The sequence below is a fragment of the Scomber japonicus genome, chromosome 18 (genome assembly GCF_027409825.1).
Source record: "Scomber japonicus isolate fScoJap1 chromosome 18, fScoJap1.pri, whole genome shotgun sequence".
NCBI classification, from domain to species: domain Eukaryota; kingdom Metazoa; phylum Chordata; class Actinopteri; order Scombriformes; family Scombridae; genus Scomber; species Scomber japonicus.
In genome coordinates, this window is record NC_070595.1 from 61,924 (window position 1) to 74,488 (window position 12,565).

The following is a 12,565-nucleotide window of genomic DNA, read 5'->3' on the forward strand; positions in this document are numbered from 1 at the left end:
AGTAAAAGCACATTTTGACACACACTAGATGAAAGCCAGGCTAAAAAGGTGTGTTTAAGTTTTCTTTTAAAGATATCTAAGCACCCTCAGGTACTCCAGCAAGCTGTTCCACAGGCTGGGGCCATAGTGGCTAAAAGTGGCCTCACCATGGATGTTAGACCAGACCCTAGGAACAACCAAGACGTAACTTACAGGGTACCTTAGGGGTCTAGTGGGTACATATCTTAAAGCCTTAAAGCCTTAAAGAGGAAGACCATTTAGTGTATTTGTAGACCAATAAAAGGATCTTAAAACTAACAGTAGCCAGTGCCGCAATCTTAAAACAGGTGCTATGTTCATTCTCCTTCTGGTCCTGGTCCTCCAGCACACGAGCAGCTGAATTTTGTATTATTTGTTATGTTTTTGTAATGTATTAGAAGTATCATGCGGCATAAAATGGAAATAGTCATGTAAAGTACGAATACCTCAAAACTACAGTACTTGAGTGAAACATATTTAGTCACATTAGAGCAGATCGTCCAATAATTGGAGGTTTGATTCCCAGCCTCTCTAGTCCACATGGGGAAGTGTCCTTGGGCAAGATACTGAACCCCAAATTGCTCCCGATGGCTGCACAAAGACCCTGCGTGGTAGCTTGCCGCCATGAGTGTATGAGTGTGTGTGTGAATGGGTGAATGTGGCTTGTACTGTAAGTGCAGTCTATTTATCATTTATATTTCACTGGGAAACAGTTAATGTATGCAGTATGTATTGCAATTGGAATGTGTTTGGACTGACCTCTTATTCCTCAAAAGAAAAAAAAACAGCTCATACAGGAGCCAGGTATGTGCCATGTTCACTGACAAATCTGCCACAATATGAGCAGAAATGAGAGAACGCTTATTGGTCATTTTTCAGATAACTGGTCCAGAAACACACTGCTTGTTAATACCAGAAAACTGCGTGCTAGTCTAAATCCAGATCCTGGTGGAAGCCTCTGGAAATGTTGCTTCATTACAAATGTTTACAGTGTTTTACCAATCTTTGAATCTTCGAATCTTTAACCCATGCTCTAGCTTCCGTCATTCTCTTCTTTCTCTCTTAGGCTCTTTGGTATTGATGATGACCAGTTTGAAGGTACAGAATCAGAAGGATCAGAGGTCACAGGGCCAGCACAGGCATATCCATCTTATGCTGCAACCGCTGCCTTACCAGCCTCTGGTCCCATCACTGCAACTCTTACTGGTTTGTAGCAACACACATTTCTGCTTGTGTTTTGGGTTTGTGTAACAGGAAGGGTTTGACATCACTCTTAGGTCAGCTCATGCAGGATGTGGGTTTTCTATTAATTGCACAGTTGAGAAAGTTTCCCTATCTAATCAGAATAGAAAGAGCCAAGGGCCTGTTTGTACCAGCTCTAATGTCCAGCTTTTTATGAATGCAATTTAGCTTGATCTGAGAACGATTGTGATGTTTATGGTGAACATATTTAGATATGATTTATGGTAGCTGTGGTAGGATGTGCAATCACTCCAACTGACCTCATCAGGTAGATCATTTTTCTTTGTAACAACACACTTGTAAAAACTGGAACACCACCTTCACAAACTTATAAGTAACTATATTTAAGGACTTCCACCATTGTTTTTTTGGTGTCAGAGAATCTGTAGTGGAACAGAGATGTTAGTTTGAATCTAAGGGCTTTCTATTGATAATCCACCAAATCTCCTGTAGTTGATGTGTCTAGATTTTTATTTTTATTCATGAGGTGATGACCACGTGAAGCTGGTTAAGATATTACCAATAGTGTGCAAAGCTGGGTCATCAAGCAATCAAGCTTTATTTATCTTTATTTATCTTTATTTATATAGCGCCAAATCCCATCTTAAATTATCTCAAGCCACTTTTCACATGGAGCAGGTCTAGACCGTACTCTTTAATTTAATTTAAAGAGACCCAACATTCCCCTGTGAGCAGTAGCAAGGAACAACTCTAGATGTGGGGGCCATATGCCTTGACCAGTTGGGCAAACAGTGACTACTTTGAGGAATCTGAAATCTGAAACATATTTTGGTTCAACATTTTTCTGTTTACAACATAATTCCATTTGTGTTATTTCATGCTTTTGATACATTCAGTATTGTACTATGTAGATAACAGTAAACATAAAGAAAACCCCATGAATGAGGAGGTATGTCCAAACTTTTGACAGGTACTGTAGGTTCATTAAACTAAAATCCAACAACGGTGACTTGTTTAATGGCTTCACAATCAGCAATCTCTACCATAAGAGTAGGAGAAATAACCAATATTTTACCTCTCTTGTGGTCCTGACATGGTATCTCTGTGACCACAGAGGCCCATATGTTTCACATTTTTAAGGAGGAACGTCTTAGTTATATTGTAGCCAGCAGCGTAGCTATCGCGGCTACCTCGTAACCTTTTAACTCACAGTTATACATTCACCTCCAGGTTGGAATGTTGAAATGCAGATTAATATTAATGAGAGTGAGCACATCAAACAGACAATCTAACTACAGTTAGGATGATGTAATGATTTGTCTGTCTCCTTCACATATTTCTAACCAGGTTATTGTGAAGATGGTGGAGCAGTGAAAGGCGAAGTCATCCCAGAACACGAGTTTGCTGCTGGACCTGTGTGTCTGGACGACGAGAATGAGTTTCCTCCTGTGAGCATGCAGAAGTGTTAACTGTCAGCCATAGCTAGTTCTCCTAGTAGGTGTACATTTTCAGTATGGCAGAGCATTCATGCTAACGTGAAGACTGAGATTGCTAGTTAACTGGATTTTTGGATTCGAAAAGATGGTCCAACACCTCTCCCAGTGTCAAAATGGGTTTGACTGTCAAATACAAGTAAGATGCTCTGTAAATGAGAGCAGTTCAGGAACTTTTTATTTACCCAACTGAAGACAAAGTCGTCTTAACATCATACACATTAGCAATGAATTATTGACTCAATTACCAGCTTGTTATGTCCACCTAGTTAAATCTTTAGTATAACACACTAGCTTGATGGGCATTCAAAGCTGTAGCCCCAAAGATTTCCTCTTTAGCCCCAAATAATTCTGCAGTTTGTCAATAAAAATATGATTTTATAATTTTGTATATTCAGTGAATGGAATGGAAGCTAGGCCAATCAGGTAGGGTTTACAGTTACTACTCCAAATGCTAGCTCACATAGTCAGTCTGTGCCAAAAATTCATATATGAAGATTTTTTTTTACTGCTAAAGGGCTTAAAGGTTGAAGCAGTGGCACAAACATCATCTCATACTAAGTCAGGAAACCAAGCTGTATAAATATCTGTAAGTTTCAACCTGCGTGAACATGATATGAACATAGCATAGAAGCTAACGTACAACACCAAACAAGCCTAGTCTCATGTCAGATAGCCAAAAAGTTATTTATTGTATGGGTCTGGTAGTCCTACAGTTAGAACACCAAAAGGCCAAACGTTTTATGACCAATTTGTTTTTCTGATAATATCATACATTTACAGCTAAGCTACTACAGCTTTAAAACAAACAATAGGCAGCTAGCTGAGCAGATAATATTAGTTTAAAAAGGCTCACTCATGAGAAATGTTAGATTAAATAGAAAATCCTTATAATTTACATTTGTCACACATCACTGAAACCAGTGTCAGCAGTTTTATACAGTATATTGTGTGTATTTTGTGGTTCATATCAAGTAGCAATGATTTTGCAACCAAATTATGAAAGTTTACTTAGTCACTTTGAGTAGTTTGCTGTTTTCAACTCTCATTCATCAAATTGCCATTGTATTGTACATTTTCCATCATGTAGGCATAATGGTAATAGATATAATTTTGTCTTGAGACATGCAACTCTCACATTTGTAGATAATGTGGTCAATCTAATCCAAACCCTTCCTTCCTCTACAATTAGAATGATCCATTTTAGTTGAAACTGCTTTAGAAGTGTTAATTCATCTTTATGATCATTTTAGGTTATAGTTTGTGGTGCAGCTGAATTGTATGGAGTTACACTGAGAAGTGGTTTGGATATTAATTTCCTTGTCATTAACATAAATGCTGTATAGTGACTGAAATATTCTATCTCAAAAATATTAGAAATACCTAACCTTAGCAACAATGACAGTAGTAAATGAAAAACAGAGCATTCCTTGGTGGAAAAAATCAGGAAAATCCCCAATTCTCTTGTATCCACTTCCAGCATTCACAGCGTTATCTGTTTCCTCATGTAAGTAAACTTTCACTAATAAGAAGAAGCAGAAATCACAGATATAACACGTACATGTCCATGACCTTATGCCATCTGCAGGACTTTTTGTCTGTGCAAAAGTAAAATAAAGTAGATTTCCTCTTCAGCAGACATGTAACACCCCACTCAGGTTCTGTGGTTCCACACTGTGTAACTATATTACATGAACAGAGTGAATACTGTGGACTAAACCATATTATGTGCCTTTCATTAAAGGAAAATTCCGGTATTTTCCTATTGTGGCCGCTCTGCTAACTTTACACCTCCATTGTGGAGATTAAGTAGATGCAGAGTCAGGGAAAAAAACACCATGTATTGGGGAAAGTAGCATATGGCTCTTAAAGCTGTCCAAATGTCCCTCTACACTCAAAATGATGTTTTATTGTGTTACTTCACTGTGATGTCTGTGCAGGGTTTGTTGTCACAGTCACATTTAACATGTATACCTACAATCATGATTTAAGACATCACAACTAGTTTGGTCCAACAAATCATAGTCCAGTATGTAACTTTAAAGTTGTCCACATCAGGAGGAATGAACCAACCAGTGCACATATACTGAGAATGGAATTTCCAGTGAAGTAGCAGAGGTCAAGTAGTTCAGCTTTTGAAATGAATAATATTTGCGTATATTCTAGATTTTCCAATGGGGGGGGGAATAGATTTCATTTTTAAAGGTTTAAAGTCAGTTTAAAGGTGTTCTCCTGCAATGTTTCTAAATTCTAAACTAATTAAAATAGCATCTGCTCCTCTCCTTCATTAAAAATTACAATCTATAAATATCCAAATATATTTCATTTCTATTTCACTGTAAAGTCCATTCTCAGTGTTAATGCATTTGAGGCTTCAAATTTCCACATCACAATTGTGTAAATGAAATATTAGACTAGGACTGGCGTGAAAAGTGTCAAACTCTACACATTCATCATCCTGCACAGCTGAGCTCAAACATCCAATTGAAGAAACAACAGGAAGAAGTTTTTGAGTGGAGGGGGACTTTAAGATATTTATTTTTTGTGGGGGGGGTTAAACCACTCAAATTATCACTCAAAGCAGAGTATTCAAGAGGGGATCATCAATCCTTAAAAACATCTTTACTCTCGGTCCTACTGACTTCTTATATAGAACTAACAGCATCCAAAGCAACAGCAGCAGTAATAAGTAATAAGTCATTATTTCATATAATAGCATGACTCACATATAGCATGAGGTAGACATATCTTACATCTTGTAAGGTTTTGATTGCATTTATATTGGGGTTGTACCGGAATTCGCCTTTAACTATGCACCAGAAACTGGGACGTGCTTTGTAGAAAACACTAATGGGTGTGTTCATGTGTTTTGGTAGATTAACTGGTGCCGCGACGGGACTGGAGGTGGCCAGGGGAGGCGCTCGTGAGTGAGTGGGTAGAAGGACAAACAGACAGACAGGTGCCAGCGAGAGAGATGAACAGCACAAAAAAAACAAAAAACAAGAACAGAACAAGTCTTTCAGGGTGCCAAGTTATTTTCTCATTCAGAGAGAAAATAACATTGATTAACATTAATGCTGACATGGGGAACATGACACTGACCAAGAAGCAGTTTCAGAGCAAACCGCAATCTGGTCCTCATGGTACACATCGACTGTTTTAAAGGTACACTTCTGATTTTGTCTGAGCAGCAACAGTAGTCCCAAAAATCTCCTCCTGGCCTGTGGTTGAGTTTCAAAACATCAGCTAGGAGGATATTTTGACGTTTTTCGATGATGTTGGCAACTTAAGAAAAATCAGAGGGTTTATCTTTAAGGAGATTTTTATGAATATATGAGGTGCATGCTGGAGCAGAAATATAACCACAGTTTTCATAGCTCCATTACTTGACAAATATTTTATTAAGTTGCATTATTGTAGCAACATTTTTATTTTTCTTAATAATAATAATAATATCTTAGTTACGTCCATGATAAAGAATATAATTGTTTTCAGTTTTATTCTGTATTGTATTTTACTGCATTGACATGTATTAAATGTTTATGCCTCCTGGATAGAGTTCAGGAGGTGTGTATGTACTGTATGTTTGTGCCTATTATCATTTCTAAAAGAGCAAAGTATTTTGCTAATTGCACAAGACCAAAACAAGTGAAAGAAACAAAGAAATAAACAAGTACAGTGGAGTAAAAATGAACCTATGCAAAGCAAAGAATCTTTTGTGTTCTTTTATTTGATTTGATATATTTCACTTTGCATGTGATAGAAGAGCTTAAAGATAAGATACTGATGATGTACACAGCTCTGGACATTTATGGTTATATAAGTCATGTTAGTCAGGTCACATAGGTCACAGATATTACAACATGTACAGCTTCCAGCAGTCACCTGTTATTCACAGGTTTCTAAAAATGTTGCATAAGTGTGTCTAGCTGTCACCACCAGTCGTCTTGTCAGTTTTCTGGGTGTGATTAATTAGAATGCAACACTGAGCTTTTATTGTTGCTTTTATTACTTTCATTCCAAGATTGGGCCTTCCTGTCTGTGCATGAAAGTCAAAGTTACTTTACTGATAAAAGTAAAAACTTATCAACATGTCGTTTTTTGTTCCCTCCTGCATATTCTGGAGCTTCTTAAGCTTCTTCTATGAGCTGCTATGAGGCTCTTATTAAAGGACAGGTTCACAATTTTTTCAAGTCTGCCTTAAAACAACTGTCAGGTTCCCAAAACCATTTTTTTTCTTGCTGTAATCATTCATCCTGTTCATACTGGCAGACAGACAGACAGGTGTGTGTGTTTCATATGAAGTACTTGAGATAATGCTGATGGTGATGTACATCTCATTGAGTGTGTGGAAGCTGGTGAAGGCAGAGGTGATGGTACCCAGGCTGATGAGGAAGCCCCCCCCCATCATCAATGATTGCTCAGCAGGGTGGACAGAGGAGCTGCAGGTGACAGCCAGCATTATTAGGTCTATAGAAGTCCATCTTTAAACAGTCAGGAGCATAAAATGAACATTAAAACTGTTTTTATAGCTGTACACTACTATACTTCCACCACAGAGAAACAGGAAACACTAAGAGGGAATTTGATGCTAAAAAGACTTTAAATGTGTCAGATATCACTTGATATGAATAACTCACACTGATGAAGACTCATAGAAGCTGATCATCTACTTTGAAATGAGTGTGTGGACACACTGTGGATTTAGTCCTCCATCACTTCCATTGAAAGCACATTTGAAGGAGATCTTTTAATATTCAGTATGAACAGGAGGAATGATTACAGAGAGGACAAACTCTTTACTGTTCAGACACCTGATTCATGGCAGGCATCATATGATTGGTCACTAATAAATTAAAAAAAACAAAACACTTTTCAGATGAGGTCATACCTGAGTCCTCTGCAGTGGCTGTAAGATTCAGATCTCTTATCCTTTTATACTTTAAGCACTCTAAAGTCCACCAGTCCAGCACTTTTATGACTTTTATGTTCTCATTTCTGCTTTTTGTTTGTGAACTGCTACATCATCAAACATCCTGACAGTTCTACTAGTGCAGTTAACCCTGAAAGGACCACAGTGTGCAGCAATTATCAGCTTATAGGTTATTGTTTTTCTAGTCTTCTCAGTATATATTTCCTTTATGGCCTTGTTGATTGCACAACTCTGGAATTAGAAAAGGCTTTAAAACCAGCTGTAACCTCACACTGCTGAGGGAAGACAAAGACAAAAGATCTCAGGGGAAAGAGAAGAAGCAGGAGACTAAAAATAGAAAACAATCTCTGACAGTTAAACGTAAAAGACAGAAGAATAGAACGTGGGTCTGGAGGGCAATGAGCAAGTGTAAGAAACCAGATAGCTTCTGTTGTGTGCAAAAGTTAGTTTTTTGTTTGTTTTTCTTTTGCACATCACTCTGGGAACTCACTAAGAATTTGGTTACAGAGTCAGTTTACTTGGGGATTTTACTTGAAACAGCTGACAAAAAAGAAAAAAGAAATTCTACAGTCATGAGGATCAAAATGTGGTTATGTCCAGGAAACACTGACTGGACAGAGATGGAATCATCTCTTGAATGTTCTTGTCCTCAGGCAGTCCGTCTGTATTCACTGACACATTGACTGACTTACAATGGAATCGTGTCTGTTCTTTCACCCTGATTATGTTGGACTTGGAACTTGTGTTACATCATTATATTATCAGTCAGTGCAAAGACAGTGGTGTGTTCATAATATCTTGATCAGAGTGGAAAAGATATGGTAGCTGGGCTGACATTGGATATAGTAGAGACTTTTAAAGTGTTCATTTCAGCTTCAAGCTCACTTGGAAAAAAAGGGAAAGAACGCTGCAGAAGAAGAAAAATGTAAAGTTAATTCTATAGACAATTAGATAGTCTTTTAACAACCAATGATTAGTGACATTCTGTCCCTATCTATAACAAAAGCAAGTATAGCTTTAATGTCTCTACTTTGACCACCACACATGAAACAGCCACCTCATCATTTTAACAAAGATATGACCAATACTTGATTTGATCAATATATTAATTGAACTACTGAAATTGTGATGACTTATTAAGTTTAAATGACAAGGTGTTCTTTATCATTGAATACAGTTTGTACACATTTAGAATTTCAAGTATTTTTCTAGAATCCATATCAGTCACTTTGACTTACCACTCCCCTTTGGTCATTAACCAATTATAATGCTTGATTATGTGGTGGAATCCGGGGGGGGGGGGGGGGGGGGGTCCAATCAGATTTCAGGACTGGACTTTCCCTGGACACCCCTTAGACACACCCCTGCATCTCCCTGAATACTATTCCAGGTCAGGGCATGTCTGAGCTCAACAACACAAAGGACAAAGACAAAGGATCAGTCCCAGCTCAGACACAGGTGAGTCATTTACCTATTATACATAAGTCAATACCAGCAGGATAAAGGCAGCATTTATCAACATTGTAAGAAAATGAGTATTTAAATGAAAATATATGATCATTTCCTTTATAACTGCTCTGACAGGTTGTTACAGTACTGCAGTGTGTGGCTGAGTGGTTGTGACATCTTATACAACATTTTAAATAACTCATTTTGCTTCATTGTTCTCCAAAAATATGATAATTGCCAGATGGGAGTCATGAGTTGATGATATTTGATTGAAGTAGAGACATGTGCCCTTTGGTGTTGAGAGGAATTATCACCCTTGATGAAAATAAAATATCATTTAGGATGGTTTTCATCACTTGATGTAAGAAAAAAAAAAAAGAAGAAGCCTTTCTTAAAGAGGTGGAACAGTTCATCACTCTGCACTCAGTAGCTGTTTGGGGTGAAGATCATTTCTGCTTTATTGTATCAGTGATGGCGTGCTGTTGGCTTATATTGTTTCTATGTTCCCTTATGATTCATAGCAGAACAGTTGGTGACTAACAGGGAAACCACAGGCACAATAACATCTGGTTCAGTTTGACAGATGTTAATACAACCAGTTTTGAGTCAGCCAAACCACAAACCCTGCAAGTGGTCCAACAGACAGTGGTAATAAGTTAGATTTGGACTCGGGAAAAAAATGACTTATAGGAAAAGAGAGAAGCCCTTTATCACACGTGTCTTTAAGGTTGTCTTTAAGGTTGTTTTTTTGTTTTTAACTCTTCAGCCCTCTCTCTTTCTCTCTCTCTCTCACTCACACACACACACACACACACACACACACACACGTCTCTTAACTCGATGAAACCTGTTCAGCTCAGACTGTCGCGCGCTGCATAAACGTGTAGCGCCAGTGCTGCATTCATGCTGGCTTCTAGTGTGCAGAATAAATGTGTATGTGCAATTCATGATAGTTTTTGAATTTATTAATTATTTTTAACACGAAAGAAATACAACTATTAGTATAATATAACATACATAGGCCACTAAGAAAACAAACAAAACTTGAATAAGAGATATATTACGTTATCTTGTGACTATAGGCTCCGCTATTACACCTTACATCATGATTACTTTATTTATGGTTGACATAATTTATTTTTTGTAAAATATAAACCACACACAACCGCCAATGGGTTTTTAAAAGACTCGGCTACCCGCATTCTACAGCCTGTTCACCAAAACAGCGAAAATCGCTATAATTCTGGTACTGCGAGATTGTTTTTTTCATCGGTACGCGAACGCAGCTCGGGAGCAGCCCACGAACCTCTGTAGCACGAGTCTCCTCTCCTCCCTGCGCGTTCACGAAGCTTGCATGCCCGCGTTTAAATACCGGCTGAAGCCGGTAAAGAGCTGCTACAACATACAGGAAATAGTTAAGAGGAGACAAAAGATGCGACTGGCGGTTAGGCTACTTATAGACCGAAATAAGCCCAAACTTGTTTCAGCTAGCATATATGTATTAATTAGCCGGAGCAGCAAGTGACTTCGACAGATATTATAATTATTATTTTAAAACAATTAGGCTAAAAAATATGCCAAGTAAATAATTGTTCTTTCATACTGCCTACGTTATAGCTGTTTAACACAACACAACAAAATGACGAGCAGATAGAGACTGGACGGTGTTTTACACCAGAAGGCTGCCGTGTGTGCTCCTGCTGTCAACTCTGCTGCCGGTAAGTCACAAGTCAACCTGGCACCCGCAGCTGGAGATGTTGTTAGCTTCAGCTGATTGTGACACAGGAAGGCAGTCTGACAGCAAGCAGCCTCAACTGCATTTATGTCGTATGTAATGTTACAGAAGCGGTAATACATGAGCGGCTTTGTCAGGCAAGAGCAGGCACTGCCTAAAATAAAACTAAAGATGTTATTTAATTGTTTGTTTCTTAGTAAAATAAGCTAACTGTGGAGCTGTGCTGTCCTCTCTGTGATGCAGCGCATTGACATCACTCTTCTGCACTGCGGATAACTGACACATATGACCCAACACAGCAAGCTAAAGCAAGAAGTAGACTCAAAATATGCATCGAAACAACAAGAGTAGTCTATAAATGCCGTTAAAACCAGTATTCACTGCTTATCACAGACGTGGCAAACACACATGAAATGCTACTTTAACATAAGGAAGTGATTCTGTGAGTTTAGTCAGGTTTGGAAAAATATATTTTTACATTCATGCTGGTAATGGTGTGACATGTTCTGTATCTGTTAATGCCAAAAGAAAGTCAGTAAACTGTTAAAAGATCCAGATAAAAACTCAAACGACTTCTTAAAATATAAAGAAACTGTTGTAGAGCTCAGATAAAGACATTATTGTTGTCTTGGTGGGTAAAAATAATCAGTCCATCTACAGTTTCCTCTATGATAACTATTTAAATATATGAATATTAAATCTTGCACTACTGTTGTAATATAGGATGATAGAGGTGGGGTTGTTACAGTGATGCAGCTACTTTCATTGCACTGCAGCGCATGTGTGTGTGTGTGTGTGTGTGTAAGTGGACGTTTTGCCCCTCCTGTGTAAACTTACTTTCACTGCTTAACTCAACCTGCTTACTCACCTCCATGACAGCACTCTAACTAACTATGGCTCTGGTGTGCAGTTACATCATCTTGCTCCTGGCAACACAGCACCTGAGAGACTGAGTCCAGGGTTAGAGCTGCCTGCAGGATTAAACACATCCTCATAGTTCATAGAACCCAGTCTGGTAGCTGCAGGAGAATGTACATATAGAGAGATTATTGGAACCAGAGAAGCCAAATTTGGAGAAATAGCTGGTTGGGTTGGAGCTGAGGAGGGATGAGGAGATAACAGCCACTGTTGAGTGTGATAAGCTGGCTTCTTGTTAAAGAAGACCACATACAGTATCTATGTAAAACTTCACAGTTGCTTCCTATCCTCGATTTCCCCAAGTTTGCATCCATATCTGAGAATTTGTGTGGCATTAGTGAATCTTAAATATGTCTTCAACCAACAGTCTGGCCATTTATGGCTTAAAGAAATACTCCTTAGATTTAGTATTGTATTTTCATAAAGTAGGGGGACTATAGGAGGATTTCAGTTTAAGCAGTGAAAGACGACTTCACTGTCTTTAAGTTTATTATATTGGTTAAACTGCAAAAAAAAAAAACATTTGCACAACATTTACTACCAAATATTAATTGTTATTTTTCTTGACTTGAAAGCTCCTCCTGAACCAGAGAACAAGTATACTATACATATAGTATATTCACATGATAAGTAGTGTTCCTCATGTTGAGTAAAAGGATCTCAGCTATGTGCCCCTTTAAAAATAGTTACACTCTTTTGATAATACACCGTGGTGCCCTTAATTGTCCAAATTTGGGTATTTTTGGAGGGAATTTGGCCATTTTACACCAGGTAAATGAATCTTTAATATCTCTTTATTATTTTTTAAAATCACCA

The 12,565-nt window shown here is 38.0% G+C and overlaps 1 protein-coding gene across 3 annotated transcripts in view; it reads left to right on the forward strand.

The window, feature by feature from the left end:
• wipi1 (WD repeat domain, phosphoinositide interacting 1) overlaps positions 1-5,728 on the forward strand; it is a 28,931-nt gene extending 23,203 nt beyond the window's left edge. For 2 of the 3 annotated variants that reach the window (XM_053337700.1, XM_053337701.1), the window contains exons 11-13: positions 1,085-1,224; positions 2,569-2,669; positions 5,591-5,728. In XM_053337700.1, coding sequence (XP_053193675.1) covers positions 1,085-1,224; positions 2,569-2,669; positions 5,591-5,641 — 292 coding nt within the window. In that variant the 3' untranslated portion in view covers positions 5,642-5,728. Of the gene's footprint in view, positions 1-1,084; positions 1,225-2,568; positions 2,716-5,590 lie in introns of all 3 variants that reach the window. The other variant, XM_053337702.1, reaches the window with a different exon arrangement.
• Positions 5,729-12,565: the final 6,837 nt, after the last annotated feature.